This window comes from Equus quagga, chromosome 13, assembly GCF_021613505.1.
Source record: "Equus quagga isolate Etosha38 chromosome 13, UCLA_HA_Equagga_1.0, whole genome shotgun sequence".
Lineage (NCBI taxonomy): Eukaryota > Metazoa > Chordata > Mammalia > Perissodactyla > Equidae > Equus > Equus quagga.
In genome coordinates, this window is record NC_060279.1 from 51953362 (window position 1) to 51970577 (window position 17216).

The 17216-nt window shown below is 53.5% G+C and overlaps 1 protein-coding gene across 1 annotated transcript in view; it reads left to right on the forward strand.

The window, feature by feature from the left end:
- The first annotated feature begins 6177 nt into the window (after nucleotides 1-6177).
- The window catches only part of SLC6A2 (solute carrier family 6 member 2), a 44695-nt gene continuing 33656 nt past the window's right edge, over nucleotides 6178-17216 (forward strand). The window contains exons 1-2 of the mRNA XM_046682656.1: nucleotides 6178-6451; nucleotides 16954-17085. Of these exons, the coding sequence (XP_046538612.1) occupies nucleotides 6178-6451; nucleotides 16954-17085 (406 nt within the window). The remainder of the gene's footprint in view (nucleotides 6452-16953; nucleotides 17086-17216) is intronic.

Below are 17216 nucleotides of genomic sequence, written 5' to 3' on the forward strand. Positions count from 1 at the left end.
AGGAGGGAGGTCCTTCTTTCCTCCCAGGAGACAGAGTCCCTCTGTCGTGAACGCCTCCTTTTCTTTCTCCCTCCTCAGCTCCTCTCCTGATATGGCTTCTGTTTGTCTTTCTGCTTCTTATGGTCCATCCCCATCTTGCTGACGGACTTGGCCATTACTGCAAAGGCCAAAAGCAGCAGGACAGGAGTCAGGGCCCAGGGCGCTGACCCCCAGCCCCGTGCTCTTTCTGCCACTTCTGCCATTTCTGTTCTTTTTGCCCGCAGCGCCTCAGTCCCCGCCTGATCCACTCTCCCATGGGGGCCACAAGGCTTGGCCGGGCTTGTGTTGGCAAGTCCAAAAAAATATGCTTTTACTCATTCATCCATATCACCCATGGAAGGACTTTGGACATTATTCTGAATGAGATGGGAGCCATTGGAGAGAGTGAGGGATAGGATCTGAATTTGTTTCCAAAAGGTCTTTCTGGTGGCTATGTAGAGCTTAAACTTCAGAGAGCAAGGAGAGAGATGAGGGGGGCCATTCGGTAATCCTGGTGAGAGATGGCGTGGCCTGGACCAGGGCAGTCACTGTGGGGGTGGGGAGATGTGCTATGATTTGGAGCCAACAGAGTTTGCAGAAGGACTGGATGTGGGAGTACATGAAAGAGGAGTCAAGGCCGACTCCAAGGTCTTTGGCCTGAGGAACTAGAAGGAAGAAGACACCAGCACCTAGAATGTGGGAGACATGGAGGAGTGAGTCTGTGGGAGGTCAGGAAGGAGAGGTCAAGAATTCTGCTTTGGATATGGCAAGTTCCAGGCCCCATTTATTACCCAGGCAGAGACGTCCAGGCTGTAGTTGGATCCAGACAGAGGATGTAAGCGCGGACGTCACTGATGGATAGATGCTCCTTAATGACAGTGCTGGATGTGGTCAGTTGGAAGGAGCTCAGTAGAGAAGAGTCGAAGGACTGAGCCACATCTGGGTAGGTTGGGAGCCTCAAGGACCCCCAGAGGCCTTCAGTGGGAGGCACCGTGAAGGACACTGATTCCAGCTTGTGGGGGTCTTTTATTGAGGGGACTTACATGCTAGTTGTAAATGCAGGATAGCTTATACCAATGACCAATGACCCAGGGCAGGTCAGCTGCAAGGACACATCGGCCTAATGCTCCCTGATCCGAAACAAATGAACAAACAAGAGAAAAAAGAAAGAAAGGAAGGAAGGAAGGAAGCAAGGAATCAGGGAAAGAAGGAAGAGAAGGGAAGGAAATAAATACACAGGCAAACCACCCCTCCCCTTAGTCCCCATCAGTGCAACGGAGGCACTGGTTCTGAGAACACCCTCAGGACATGCCGGGACCCAGCCCCTTGGATTCCAAATGTCCCCCAGCCCAGCCTTTGTGTGTCGGGGCTCGGTGTCTGCAGGGAGATGGCTAGAGTGGGACTGACAGCACCAGCTGTCGCCTTGTGCCCATGGCCTGTGTCACCAAGTGCCGTGGTAAGTGGAAGTGACGCCTCCCCAGAAAGCATGCTAGCTCTGATAATCCTGCAGCCGCTGCCCACCCACTTGCCCTCAGGCCACCTGGAGGGGTAGGATGCAGGGCACAGAGAGCAGCCACATGGCCCCACAGCTCTTGGAGCTGTGGGCAGGAAGTCTGGGCCAGAGATGGGAGCGACGCCTTCCCCTTCAGCCCAGCCACAGCCTGGTGTCCTCACTGCTGTGCCCCAGGAGTCTCTGAAACCACAAGGTGGAATGCTCAGGGCTTGATGATCGGCCCTCCGACGGTGTGCATGTGTGTGTGGGTATGGGGGTGGGGGATGCCCAGTAGCAAACACTTCCCATGCCCCGCCCACCCCACCCCACTCACTGTGTCTGCCAGCACAGACCTGGCCCATCAGATTCCTACTGCCAGTACCTGGGACTCTGCTGGAAGCATTTTTCTGGCTACAGGAGCATGCTCAGCCCACACACCAGGCAGGCAGCAAATTCTGGGAAGTTAGCACCCTGGGGCAGCCTTAATGGGGAAAGACTCCTGCCTCCTTGCCTGGGAGTGAGACAACAGAGGCACGTTCTATGCGGTCTCCCAGAGGCTCCCAGCAGGACTGAACACCAGCTGCCCATAGCTGTAACTGCTTCCTTTTTTTTTAATTTAAATTTTAATATGGTCCTCTTGATAAGCTCCAGGCATTTAAAGGTATGCTTTGCTTTTTTTTTTCTTTTTGGTGAGGAAGATTGGCCCTGAGTTGATATCTGTTGCTAATCTTCCTCTTTTTTTTTTTCCCCAAAGCCCCATTCATAGTTGTATATCCTAGTTGTACGTCCTTCTAGTTCTTCTGTGTGGGATGCCACAGCATGGCTTGATGAGCAGTGTGTAGGTCTGCGGCCGGGAGCCAAACCCATGAACCCTGGGCTGCTGGGGTGAACTTAACCACTCGGCCACGGGGGGCTGGCCCTGTAACTGCTTCTTAATGTCCCCTCTATTGGTTTCCTTCCCTTTTTGTGTCTCACCTCTCTGCTCCTCTACTAGTGCTTCCAGGAATTGCCTCCTAAATAAACTACTTGAATTCAAATCTTTGTTTCAGGTTCTGCTTCCGGAGGAATCTGATATAAACAACCCCAACCAAAGACATCAAATGCAACCAGCGACTGAGATCTTTCCTACTTCTGTTTTATACACATTTCCAGAGCACAAGCTATGTAACAGGATGCATCAGGCACTGACCTGGTCCTTGGTGGGGAAGTCACACAGATAACTGTACTAAACATGGAGGTGGTTATTAGGGATGGCTGTAGAGTGGAGACGACATCTGAGGTTTTGAAGGATGAATAGGAGTTCTCCGGGTGGACAAGAGGAAGATGGAAACAGCACATTTAAAAATCCAGAGGTGTAAAAAGGCACAAGGGGTCCAGGGAACCACTAGTAGTTGAGGATCTCCCATGTTGCCAGAGAATAAAGCATATTTTGGAGGTGGTAAAGGGTTTGTAGGGAGATTGAAGACAGAAGTAGAATAGCAAGAGATGTGTTTAAATAGACAGGCAGAATCTTGTCTGGACTGCTGAAGGTGTTTAGATGTTATCTTGGAAAGATTGGAGGATTTGAAGAAATCATGGGTTATCTTTTTCTGATTGCATAAGTATCAAATGCTCATTGTAGAAAAGTTGGCAGATAAAGAGAAGGATAAAGAAGGAAATACAATTACCTCCAATCCAGGGTTAATTAAATCACGTGGATGTGTTGTTGTCTCTCAGAGGAGTTTTAGGCCGAAGAGTGAGGTGATCAGACTTGAGTTTTAGAAAGCGCTCTGGCAGCTGGTGAATATCATGCGGCTGGAAAGATACTGGACATGGGGTGATCAGCTAGGAGGCCGTGGCAGGGAAAGGTGACAGGGGTCCTCCGTGGGGATGCTGCAGCAGCGGGAACACGGGCGCTCCGCAGGGTCTTTAGAGATGGGAGTCTCAGGACCAGTTGGATGGAGCCTGGGAAAGAGGGGAGGAGGGAACATGATTGCTGGGGAGGCTCTGAGTGCCTCCATCCATAAATTGGGGGAGGGGGTAGAGACTGGCAGTCAGGAGACCTCGCTTCTCATTTCACCTCGATCACTTCCAAGCTGTCAGACCTCAGACACGTGCCTTGAATCCTCAGAGCCACAGGTTCCTGACTTGAAAAATGGAAAGAGGACTTCATTCTTGCTCTCCTCACGGGCTTGTCAAGATAGTCCATGGGTCAGAGGGGATTAACGTCCTTGATGGATGGGAACCTGTGGTTCCAGCCTCTCCTCCTGAAGTCTTTGCTCAATCCTTTCCCTGACCTTCTGCCTCCAATCAGCAGCCCCCAGAGACCAGGGCAGACCCATCACCCCACTAGTTTTCCCTTCCTCTCTTCTCTGCTTCCTTCACAGAGGACACTTGTCATGCTGGTCTTTCTGGTGAAAATGCTTTAAACAACCCCATGCACCATTATTCATTCGTTCTCTTTACATACTAATTGATGCCCCAGTATGTTCCTGCTGGGAGTACAGTGTTGTATAGACCATTCAAGGTCCCCAGCCTCATGGAGCTCATATGTCACCCAAGAGGAGACATATAACAAACAAATAAGTAAATTTGGATAGTGATGTAATGAAGGGAAGAAAAGAGTGATGTGATAGAGACTGGGGTGTCTTTTAGATCTGAGTGGTCAGGAAAGGACCACTAAATGAGATCTGAACAACTCAGGCAGAGGAAGCAGCAAGTGGAAAGGTCCTGGGGTGGGTTTGAGCTTGGAATGTTTAAAGAACAGAAAGCTCAGCTTGCTTGGGCTTATGGAAAATCCTACTCATCCTGCTTAAGTGTTGTCACCTCCCTGAAGCCTTCTTGGATCACCACCCCACTCCTTACTAGTTGATTCAGCTCCACCCAATTCCCACACTCCTGTGGTCACATCCTGACTACCTTGGGTTGTGATTGAGTCTTTACACACTGACTGTTAGCTCCTTGATGGCAGGAACTATCTCCATAGCTCCACTAGCTGGCACTATTCAGGCAAATAGCAGATGATCAGCATCTGTTTGATGAATGAATAAATTAGCCAATAGATAAATGAGTGAATGAATAAAGGAACACCAGGTCCAAATGGCTCACTCCTTTACTAGTTTAAATGTCACCTTCTCACATACCAGATAAGGTGTTTATTCATTATGTTTCTTGTTTTCCCCTGTCTTCCCCTGACAGAATGTAAGCTTCATCATGTCAGGGATTTTTGAGTGAGCCATCCACTCATGTACCCGCAAGAGCCTAGAACAGCGCCTGGCACATAGCAGGCAGGTGTAGAAACAAATGAATGAAGGAGTGAATCAATGAGCGAATGAATGAATGAATAGCGGTTCTCAGCCTCATAGAATAGAGGTCACAACTTCAAATGCCTTGCTGGCCTGCCCATAACAGAAAGGTGGGAGAACGCGCTAGGTAGTGACCTTTCAACCCAGAGCCAGCCAAACAGAACCAGCCCAAGGGCCCACCAGCATCAATTTGCCGTCCTCGATATGGAGCAGAACATCCCCACTTAGTAGACGGAGAAACTCTGGCAGGGTAGTTTAAGTGGCCTGCCGCGGACGACAGAGCTGGGACGAACCGAGTCATTCGCTCCCCGGAGTCTTTTCCGGGCCCCCTCTCGGACGCGACTCAGACCCTAGTTCTGGGCGTCTCGCTCTCTTCCCGTGGTCGGAGGTCAGAGCCTGGTGCCCCCGGGAAAGGGAATGGGCGCCCAGGTCCCGCGCGTTGCCAGGAGCGGGGCTCCCGCCGCCCCCTGAGCCCGCGCCGCGCCCCCGCCCCTGCCCATCCCCGGCCGCGCTGTCAGTCTCCATTAGTGCTAACAGGCTCCAGACGGAGCGGGCCCGGCGCTGGGTTAATGCAATCGGCGCGTTACCTGGGGCGCAGGCTACATTACCAGCCCGGCCCCCGCCCCGGCGCGGCCAGAACCAGCCAGCCCGCACCCCGCCGGCCGCCCAGCGCCTCCAACACTCCTCGGGCCGCGCCCGAGCGCCACGCGGCGGAGCCCAGTTCCAGCCCGCGCCCCACAGCCTGCGGAGGCGAGGAGGGGTCGGGGGCAGGCAGGACGCGCGGCACCCAGGGTCCCGTCGCTGCCGGACACGTGAGTGCGCCCTGCGCGGGGGACTGGCCTAGGTGTGCCGGGGAGGCCCAAGCTGAGACGCATAGAGCTAGAGGGCCGGCGAGTTTGAAGTGCAGAGGTGTAACTGTCCGGGGAGGCTCCTGGGGCTGTTGGAGGTGGCGCAGACCCGAGCCGGGGGTGGGGACAGCAATCTGCACCGGGCCAGCTCACCGCCCTCAAACCTCAGCCTTGGCAGCTCGGCATGTCCAAACCCCGCCGTTTGGGGGCGAGAGGGAGCGGGCGAATGAGGGAAGCGCCGTGGGGTCCCAAGCCAGATCCATAGGGCGGGCAGAGGCGGTCCCCACCTCTAAGTTCCTTCTCAGTCCGGCGCGCCGCTACCACTGTCTCCAAATTTTTCTAACAGGCGCGCGCCCTTTTCTGGGATCCCTGCGTCTGCTCAGCGCGCGTTGGCCACTGTGTCCCTGGCGCTCTCGGGAGGTCTTGGGAGGCGCAAGCAGGGCGGAATGGCCCAGTGACCACATCTTTTCCCTTATCCAAGCAGAGCCTCGGCGTGCTCCCGGTACCGCTGAAGTCCGTCTTGCCAGCCGCACCCATGCTTCTGGCGCGGATGAACTCGCAGGTGCAGCCCGAGAACAGCGGCGCGGACCCGGGGCCCGCGCAGCCCCTGCGGGCGCGCAAAGCTGCGGAGCTGTTGGTGGTGAAAGAGCGCAACGGAGTCCAGTGCCTCCTGGCGTCCCGCAGCGGCGACGAGCAGCCCCGGGAGACCTGGGGCAAGAAAATCGACTTCCTGCTGTCGGTGGTAGGCTTCGCGGTAGACCTGGCCAACGTGTGGCGCTTCCCCTACCTCTGCTACAAGAACGGCGGCGGTGAGCCCCCTAATGGGCTGGGGGTGTGGACAAGGGAGGCCACCTGTTGCAGCCGAGGCTGGGGAGAAGGCTGGGACGCAGGAGGGAGGGGAGCAGGAAGCACACGGGCATGTCTGCGGTGCAGGAAGGGACTGGACAGGGCTCTCGGAAAAGGATTGGAGTCCCCGGCAGAGGGAAATCAAGGCACGACCTTAGACATGATTGATGCATGGGTGGAAGGACAGAATCTGGGCACCAAGTTGGCTGAGGAACCCTGACCTTTCATAGGCCACAGGAAGGAAGGTGGCGATTTGGAGAGCTCTTGAAGGGGCGCCAGAAGTGCACAGGATATGACAACCAGGTGTGGCGACCCTAAATCCAGCACTCTGAGCCTGATAGAGGACTTGGGTTCCCTGAAGGCGTTGGGGAGGCCCTGCCCTCTTGGGGACAGAGACTTTGGAACAGAGACACACAAAGAAAAGCTAGCGTCAGAGAGAAGTCCACCTTAGGTTCGTGGCTGATTTGCTGGAGGGGCCAGAGTGCACAGTCTGGGTGGGTTGTGTCAGTAGGGACCAAGAGCTGGCCTGTCCTTGAAGCAGGAGGCCTGGGTGACTGGGCTGAAGACTCCATCTCCTGGAATCCTGGCCACATTGTGGGATGGAGTGGGAGTGGGGGCTGGAGAAGACTCTGGTGGAGTAGCCAGGCTCTCTCCCCTTCCCCCTGCTGGGTGACAGATACCCGCCCACCTAGGCTGAGAGCCTAGAAGTCAACTACAGCCCAGTCAGGGGGCAGAGCCCTGGGGAAGCAACCCAGGGGGAAGGACACCGGGTCCTAAGGCTCCAGCTCCTTCCTGAGGGCCTTTTCTACTGGAGTGTCCAGGCCACCCTCATTCTGCCTCCCTTGCTGGGAGGAGCTCAGGGATGCCCTGCAGAGAGCTGGGAAAACGACCCGGAGAAAGAAGTTAGAAAAGGGTGATGCAGCTCTGGAAACCTCTCTCACTGGGCCGTTCTGCCCAGCAGTGGCTCAGGACTCCGGGGGTCAGAGGGAGGCAGGATGAGGGTTTGGAGCTGGGTAGAGGGAAAGCTTGTGACCTCGTCCCATAGGGGCTGGAACCCCGCTGTTTGCCTCAGTGTGTACTGTGGACCTTTGCTTTGGGTGAGAAATGGGAAACAGATGATCCAGAGGTGGAACTTTTCCACATTTGGCTCCTGCAGCTTCTTGAAAGTTTCTGCTCAGGTTTAAGCATTCTGGCCCCTTGGACCCGGGGAGGGAGGACATGCAGATTCTCGGTATTTTTAGCAGGCTGGGAGATGATGAATGACAGACAGACTGAGAGACCCTAGGACGCGTCATCCAGCATGTCCTCAGTGACTGTCTGAGACTGTGTGCCCATAGACAGAGGAAGGCTCCATCATCCATCAGCAATTATTTATCGGTTCCTCTCAGTGGGAGGCACAGTGCTAGGCTCTGTGGGAGTCGCCTAGATGTATTGACCACCACGTCTGCTTGCCAGGAGCTTTCGTCACCTAAGAGCTTCATTGTCACGCTGCTACACATCATTTCCGTTGTTATAAGTGTTCATTGAAACTAAAAGCACCCCAGATGGCCAGTTGGACGCATCAGCTAGATGGATATTCCGTGACTTTCACTGACACTGTATTCTCACTTGGCGCCTGCTGTTTGCAAGGTGACATATAAGGGGTCTAGGGTACAAAACGGAGCACATTTGTCACATGTTCCAATTTTTAGACAAAGCTGGCCGGAAGCTCCCTCTCCTAGGCTTGCTTGCCCCTCACATCACCCGTCCCGAGTTGTCTGGTCTTTTGCCTCTTTGCAGGTCTGTTTCCATACCGGCCTGGGCTCATTGACAGCAGAGACTGTGTTTTTTTTATCCCTATATTTCTAATGCCCGAGATAAGGCTTAGATTCTAGAAATGTGGTAGAAGGTGCCCAACAAACTTCTCTTGAGTGAATAAATTAAAGAAATGGTCCAAGCCCTCAAAGACCTAAGGCCTATCCAGAAACAGTAGGAGCCCCTGCAGTAACTGACCAAGTGAGGCAGCGTGCGCTGGCGGGGGCTGGGGGGAGTGGGGGCGGCTGGCAGCCTAGAGATTAGGAGCCTTGACTGTGGCATTCTGGGTTCCGACTTCTAGCTGTGTGACTTTGAGCAACTCTGCAAGCCTCAGTTTCTTCATCTGTCAAATGGAATTACAGGCATGCGCTGCATAACGACTTTTTGGTAAATGATGGACTGCATATATGACGTTGGTCCTGTAAGATCTAGTACCACGTGGCCTAGGTGTGTAGTAGGCTATCCCATCTAGGTTTGAATAACTGCACTCTGTGATGTTTGTACGAAAGTGCCTAATGACACATTTCTCAGAACATATCCTGTTGTTAAGCGATGCGTGATTGTGATGGTGTTCAGCTCTGAGGGATATTGCAAGGACTAAAAGTGCTAATGCCTGGGGAGACCCTGGCATGGAGTATGGCCTTAGTGCAGGTAGCTGCTGCTTCTTAGTAACATCGTTATGATGACATGTGAAATAGATGGGAGAGGTGACCAGTGCTCTGAAGGCCTGAGGACTGCTGCTGAGGAAAGACTCAGAAGAGGTGGGCTGTGGTTGGAGCTCAGCTCCTCGGGACGGGAGAGGTGTGGACAAGCCTCGTGAAAGGAGGAGGTAGTCTAGCTGTGCAAGAATGCACGTGGATCGTCTCAGAAACGAGGAGTGCAGCCTGGCTGAAGGGCAAGCTGGGAGAGATAAGGGTGGCGAGGCAAGTTTGGGCCAGGCTGTGGAGACCTTGAATGCCAGGCTACTGGGTGGGGATGTTCTACCAGTGAATTTCCATTTCTGGCTAGGATGTCCGTGGTTGGCATGATGGAGCATGGCAGCCCCCATCTCACGGTCCGAGGCAGCTCCTTTTCTAACTTACTCCTCATCTCTCTGAGGGCTGCTCAGCTGGCCTCTTCTGGGCTTTGTCTATGCGGAGACTTCCTGGCCGTTCCTTGCAGATCAATTCTCATCCAGTAACTCTAAAGTCAGCCCCAGAGATGGGCAAGCGGGCTGGCAGTTACAAGGTATTCCATAATTGTGGAAGCAGCCGAAAGACCCGAGTTCGAATTCCAGCTCTGTGAGCCTCGGCATGTCACAGCCCCTCTGTGACCGCACATTCCCCGCGACAGCTGAAGGTAAGCTTAGATGACCCCTGAGATCCATCTGTATGCAGTGACCTGGCTCAGTACTGCACCCAAGCCAGGACTCACCCACCCTACTCTTGAACAGCCTGTACGCCTTTCTGAGGCCAGTATGAACATGGGAACCTCCAAGTCCGGCTGTTCACACTGGCTCAGGCTGGAGGATATTATGAAATGATAAAGGTGTCAATCATTTAGGCCCCTGGCTAATATTTTCTGAATGAATTACTGAGAAAGATCGGCCTGTCTGAACATCTTCCCAGAGGCCAGCTGCTGGGATGCAGGAGGGCAGGAGGCTTCGGGTGGGAAAAGCTACTCTCAGCAGTTCCAGGCCTCTGTCCACAACCTTCTCAAACAGGGAGGCAGTGCCTGGCGGTGGAGCTGTTTCCAGGCTTCTCGATTCTCCCTCTGCACCTGTGGTCTTGGGCCTGGCTTGTGCCGGTCCCCGGGGGGTATTGGGCAGATCAGCTGGGTCCCCACATCTGCCTTCCTGCCAGGCAAGGGGCCACTGTGAATTATCCTTTGCAAATGGCTACTTCTATTCGAGACATGTCCTGCTGACAACTCAGCTGTTAGAACCGTGGCCTTTAGCTTCAGACAGACCTGGGTTTGAATCCAAGCCTGAATCCAGGAAGTGTGGCCTTGGACAAGTCATTGATCTTCTCTGGGCCTCAGTTTCCTTGTGCGGAAGGGGAGAATAATGGTACCTTCCTGTGGGGTGATAGGACGTTAGAGGTCAGATGCACATGGTACCCCACACAGTGCCTGGCACGTAGCAGGAGCTCATAAATAGAGTTTTTACTATTACTGTTGTTGTTCAATGATTTTTGACTACAGGCTAGACCCAGGAGCAGGGCGGGCTCCTGAGTTTCGAGGGAGCAAGATTGCTTCTAAGAGGACATTGATGAAGGGAAGTGAGACTAGAAATTGATCGTGCTTTGCGCCTGGGGCAGCAAGAATCCAGAGCTGGGCTTTGCCCCGGATTCTGACAGCCCAACCTCCTCTCGCTGTAGTCTCCTCACCTGGGAAAATGGGGATTAACATTCCCTCATGCGGTCCCAGGAGAGATGTGGTTCCGGGTCACCAATGGGGTTCCCCCCTTCCCCAAGTAAACTCGTAGTCTCAGGTACTCCCAGCCCTTTGGGAACCCTCTTGGCCAAAATATCTGGGGTTCTTGAGGCCAGGTGTGAGGTGATGGCTGGAACAGAGGGCAGGAGTTTGCAAACTCAGTGCCCTCTCATCTGGCCTGGCTGTAGGGGGCTGTCTACACCCAAGCTGGCAGAGCCCGACACTGATTGTTCAGCGCAGCTGCACATGAGCCAGCCAGCCAGCTGGTGTGGCCCCCGGCTGACAAGTATGCAGGAATGAGGCACTCGCTGGGGGCTGGAGCTGAGACCTTGATCTGGGGTCACCAGCATGATTTGGCCCCTTACTCTGAGCTGGCCAAAAGGATCCAGAGGGGCTGCTTCCAAAAAGATGGGGTTTCATGGGGCTAAATGTTACATCCTGCCCTGCGGTCCAAGCCCAGCTTCCTAAGTAAGGATTAGGCCACAGCAGGAGTGGAGAAAGGCCCTGGGGCTTTCATTAGCGGCATCCGCAGTGTGAGTCACTGCTGGGATCCATTTATTTAACCAAAAAGCATTTACTAAATGCCCATCACATGCCAGGAATATAGAGTTGAGCAAAAGGCAGTTCTTGCCTGTAAGAGACTCATAGTCTATTGTAGTTATCCTAAAAGTTAATGTCATTTTGGATTCTGTTATTGGAGGTATTATGTCTGAGATGAGGGAGGTGAGCTCCGTCTCTGTTCTTTGTGGATCCTATTTCCCTCTATAATGTAGTTCTGAGCATCCAAAACGTCTGATTTGTTCCTCTTAAAGAGACCAGGATGGAGGAGATGGGAAACCAGAACTTTCAAGGAGCTATATGGAAAGTGCAGATTTATTAGTAAAAATCAAGTCTAGATCCTGCAAAGTTGAGAGCAGAGGGAGGATTGTCATGTGGGGAGGGGTCGCCCCGACACTAATTTCCCTGAATTCTACCCACATTGCCCTCCTTAGAGGGGTGGGGTTTAATCTTTTGGGGAGGGCGTGTTTCCTTGCTTGTGCTGTTCCCTGGTTTCAGAGATAAGGCCCAGATGTCAGCTGGCAGGACCCAAAGTGAAGGTGAGGGAGTGACTCTGGAGGGGCCAAGACAGCTGGCTCTCATCACTTTGTGCAGAATCTGCCCTCTCGGAGCAGCGGCACTTGCACAGGGGCTTGTCTGGCTGCTCTTCGTGGTCTCAGGGAAGTGCAGGGGAAGGGGCGAAGAGGTACAAGATCCCACGTGGGCTGAGGTCACAGGGACCCTGAGGCCACTGGGCAGGGGCCCACAGTGGTCATTGAGGGCCCCAAGGAGAAGATCAGTCTTGGGGAGGAAGACACAGAAGTTGGCACCACATGGCTCAGCTACCCTACCCCGGGACAGAGTCTCTGGGTTGACAAACTTGAGTGATCTGGGCTTGGGCTACTATAGGAACCAGAGTGTCTCCCTACAGAAATGGCCACGGAGCCAGCTGTTGAACAGGCAAAGACTTGGAGGCAGACCCTACGTCTGACACCCGGAGCTCAAAGAATTGCTTTGGGAAGATGCATTTGTTTTGCTCCCCATGGCTCTGAAGGACAGAGCGAAGGCAGCAGGTGAAGGCCGCAGCGGGCAGGATTTCGGGAAAAGGGGAGGCGGCACTGCTGGCCAGATGGAGAGGTGGGGCTGCCAGGTTCAGCAAAGCCTCAGCTGACCACAGGGACCTCTGGATCTGGGATGGCATTCTAGACTTGTCCTGAGTTGAAGTGAAGGGGCCGAGACTGCATGCCCCAGTGTCGATCAGTCATTGGATGCCCGCTGCCCTGAGAAGGGGGTGTGGCCTTGGGGTGTGGCCACCTGGCTTTCTTCAGCTAAGGCAGTTTCCAAAGGCTGATGGCTGAGGCCAGAGCAGTCCCAGCTGCGGGGGGAGCAAGTCCTTCATTCCTGGAGGGGATCCGGGCAACACTGCGGAAGTCCTTTTTTGGTCATGGGGTTGGCAGTGGCCTGGAGAAGTCCTTGGCCTTGGACTTGCTTGTGGCCAGCAGTCTTGTTTGGCCACAAGAGGGAGTAGCCAGCCTCACTTGGGACAGGGACATGAGTTGCCCAAGGGACTGCCTCAAAGTCCTCCATGCTGGCGAGCCTCCAGCAGGCGTTTACAGCTGTGCTCTGTGAAGGACCCAGCCACCTGCAACCACACTGTCCATCCTCGGCTTGTCTGTATGCCCTTGGGATGTTTGGGGGGGAGGGACAAATCTGGCTGCTCTAAGCATTGACCAGGGTTTTCTTGGGACTCTGGTGAAAGCTGCAGGCAGTGACAACCTGTAGCCAAGCTGTGGGCACCCAGGGAACAGTTCTGAGGGTTTTCACTTCTTAATATATCAGAGTGTGGCCAGAATTCAGTTTGAGGAATCCTGCCCTCAACAGACTGGGAACCCGGTCCAGCTCGGTCTCAGGGCACCCTCCTCTCCTTCCTGCAGCCCCTCCGTGATCACACTGCCTCTGTTTCCCTCCGATTCTCCACCAGGCCTGGACCATACCACCTCTTGCGGAGCCCCCTCCCAAAGGCACTCCCAACCCTTTCCTGGGGTCCTCCTCACCTGCCCAGGGTCCGCTCTGGCACACCCCACTTGGAACTTAGTGACCACTGGGCTTCCCTTCCTGAGGACTTGGCATCTGCACAGAAGATTCCAGAACCCCTCTGTGACCAGTAGGGTTCCTCTCTAATACTGGGGTATCTGGCAGTGTGCCTTGGGCCAAAGGTGATGGGATAGGTGCTTTTCTTCCTAAATTCATCCAAAAGCCACTGGTCAAAATCCCTTTCACAGTTGACAGTTCTTTTCCTCGTGTGTTTGTGTGAGTGTGTCGATGTGCAGAAGTACGTGTCTACCTTTGCATGAGAGTGTACAGGTGTGCATTTGTATACATGCACATGTGTTGGAGACTCCCAGGAGCTGAGACCCTGGGGAGGTCTGCCCTGCCTGCGTTTTTCTAGGTCAGACCAGAACCTACATGGCCAGAACATTCCAGAGCCAGGATTCCGCGCTTGTGGCCTCTGAGGTTCTCAGCTCTCAGGCCTTGTGTGAGGCTGGTTGCAGCTGGCACCGCCACACATGGAGACGTAGCAGGGCTGTGGGAATGTGGCAATTATGGGCCTTGCAGGGCGGTAACTTCTAGGAAGTTTGCAATCCAGCCTCGGTTTCCCAGGAGCTGCTTCAGGGCTGTTTGTAAGAGAGGCATCCTCGGTTGACCTCAGTCACCCCTGAAGCCCCGTTCTGACTCTTCAGCTCTGCCCTGGCTTCCTCCAGATCTTTTTGCAAGGAGATGTGGGCCAGTTTGCTGGTTGATGTCCTCTTTGAGAAGAAGGCACTGGCCACTCGGCAGCTCTCTGGTTTCATTCATACTCAGCCATTTCATCATTCTTGCGTGTTCTTGGTCTGTTTCCACCCGAAGCTTTGGCTGGCCCGCATCAAACGCTCTCACAGAGAAGAGCCTCAGGCTTGTGCAGACCCATCGTCTCCCCTCCTTCTCTCCTGCTGCTGGGACTCCCAGCCAGCACAAGAGGAGATGAATCTCAGACTGGGCAGCTTACCTATCTGCTGGCTGTGCCACTTGGCAGGTTGGAGTTAAGGAAACTGGCCAGAGTGAGACACCTGGTTAATTGGCTGGTGTTGCTCTTTCTCTTTGTTGTAGAAAATAACATCGAGTCACCAGTGGCAAACCGCAGTGCCAAGATCTGAGCTGTGACTACTGGCTTCTCCCTTCCCCATAGAGCCTTGGGCCACTGACTTTAGTCTGTCAGACCTATTAAACAGTTTCATACATCTGTTTCCCCTACTCTCTGGCTCCAGGCCGCCAAGGGGAGTAGCAGGTGGTTACAAGGCAGACTTGGGCTCAAACTGATCCAGATTTGAAGCCAAGTTGCATCCTTACTAGTTTGGACAAGCAACTTGATCTTTTTCAAAAAGGCCTCAGTTTCCTCATCTGTTAAATGGGATTAGTGGTAATTATCTTTCAGTGATGGTTTTAAATGATTAATTATGTAAAAACTTAATGTGGTTTGGCATATAGGAGATGCTCTACAGATGGTGCTTATTACTTTCACCAACCCCACCATCACCACTGCCACCTACCTCTGTCACCAGCATCACTACCATCATCACCGCCACCTACCTCCATCAGCATCACCAGCATCAGCACCATCACCACCACCATTACTATAACAGGCGTGGGGTGCCGTGCCAGACCAGGGTGTCAGAGAGAGACAAGGGGAGAGATTGAAAGCAAGAAATGAAGAGAGGAAGAGAGAGGTTGGCATGTGGCTGTTTCAAAGAAGTCCAGTGTGGAGCAGCAGCTGGAGCATTGAGTCAGCCTGTGACCAACAGATCAGGTGGCTCAGCTGGCTCCAGATCCCAAGTTTCAGAACGCCCCCTCTCTAAGATTCTATTCCGACTCACGACCGTCATCTAGGCTGGAATGTTCTGGAGTCTGCAGAATATGTGGAGAGTAGCTCTGAAGCTTTGGAGCCAGGCAGACCTGGACCCAAATTCCAGAGCCACCACTTAACAGTGGAGTGAGCTTGGTCAAGTCGCTTCATTTCTCTAAGCCACAGATTCCTCCTCTGAAAAGTGGGAATAGCAGTTGCTGCCTTGGATGGTTTCTGGGCGGGGTGAATGGGGTCACAGATGTCCAGTGCCCAGTGCTCTGCTGGATCCACAGGAGGTGCTCACTTCCTAGTAGTTTCTTCCCTACCGCACCCTGCTGGTCCACCTCCTGCTACAAAAGGGCCTGGGTCTCAGAACATTGGGGCCCACCCTTCCTGCTTTGTCCCTAAGAGCCCAGGGCTGCCTGAGGAGAAGCCCTGCGAAGAAAGTGGAGACTGACAGTTGGAGTAGCTGGGTGAGTTTGACCCTGGGTGTCATGTGACTGCCACAGTTCTCTGCTGGCTTGGAGTCTCAGTTTCCACATCTGTAAAATAGAGGTAGTAGCCATCTTTGCATTTTAGGATTTGTTGTGAGGACCGAATGAGACATTGCATGGAAATTGCTGGTGCACAGTAGGGGCTGTTATATTCCTAACGTTGCCATCGCTATAATATTTCCCGGTTTCTGCACTTTCCTGGTGTGGGCGGGTCGGAGAGTATTTGGTTTCCAGGGTGACGGCATCTCTGCCAAAGGCCAATGGCGGGAGGAGTGTGGATTTGGCCTGGCCACCTCCAGCTGCGTCAGGAAAAGGAGCTGGCATTTCGCTCCGGTCACGCTTGCAGCCTTGCAGCCTGGGCTGACGTGGCTTGTATCCCAGTGAGTCACCTCGAAGCGTCAGAGCCCCCCAAGCTCACCCCAGGCTGCCAGGCAGCCTGAGAAGTGTCTCTGCAACTCAGACGCGTCTCATTCCACCAGGAAGTCTCCCGGGGATTAGTTTCTGCCCATTGCCAAAGGGTCCCTGTAGTCTCTGTGACGCTCGCGGTGGCATCTTCCCGGTCAGAGACTCAAGCCTCTGGCCTGTTTGGTCCCTCCAGCCGCCTGTAAAGAGTGAGTCCAACGAACACGAATGGGAGTCCTGCTTCTGTCACTCACCAGCAGCACAAACGGGGCCAACTGGACTCCCTTCTCTGCCTTCAGTTTCCCCCGGAGGGACATTATGACCCTGTCTGACTATGTCTGCGAGCTGCAGTGAGACTAAGAAGAATCCAGTGGGATTGTGTTTGGGAAAGCCCCACGTGACCTTAAAATGATGGAGATATGAGCAAAATTAGAAACCCAATCGTGTGTAACTTTGGGCACTTTCTCCCTCTCTCGCCTCAATTTTATTACCTATAAAAGGAAGGGTTTGCGGCAATTGGCCTTCCCCAGAGTGATGACTCATGAAAGAAAAGATTCTGAGTTTAAATAAATTTGGTAAAGACTGCACCTGCCATTCCGCTCATGGCACTTCACAGTGTGTGCTTGTGTATCGAATACTAGGAGAATCCTGTAAGAAGCAAGCCTGTTTAGCTTTGATTAACCCAGATTTTACTAATTTGACCACAGAACCTCATGAGTATGATTATGGTTATCACTACCACCACAACTATTAACACGATGATTTGTATTAATTGCTCAATGTACCTTTATTTACCTAGCATGAAACACCCCTTGGGAAATGGCCAGGTGAACAGATGAATGAGGACCCTCACGGCTCTGGCAGACATTGATCTGAGCCCTCTGAGGGGCAAGCCCAAGGCTGGCCAGGGGTCTTGGTGGTCACATTCTGCCTCTGTGTCCTCCAGGTGCCTTCCTGATCCCATATACTCTGTTCCTCATCATTGCTGGGATGCCCTTGTTCTACATGGAGCTGGCTCTGGGCCAGTACAACCGGGAAGGGGCAGCCACGGTGTGGAAGATCTGTCCATTCTTCAAAGGTAAAGAATGGGTCTGGGGGAGTCAAAGGTTGCCCAAAAAGACTTCTGTGAGCCACTGGAGAATCTACTCCAAAGGTGGGATCTGAGGTGGAACAACTCTCCTGTTGTTCACAGGTATTGCCAAGGTCAAG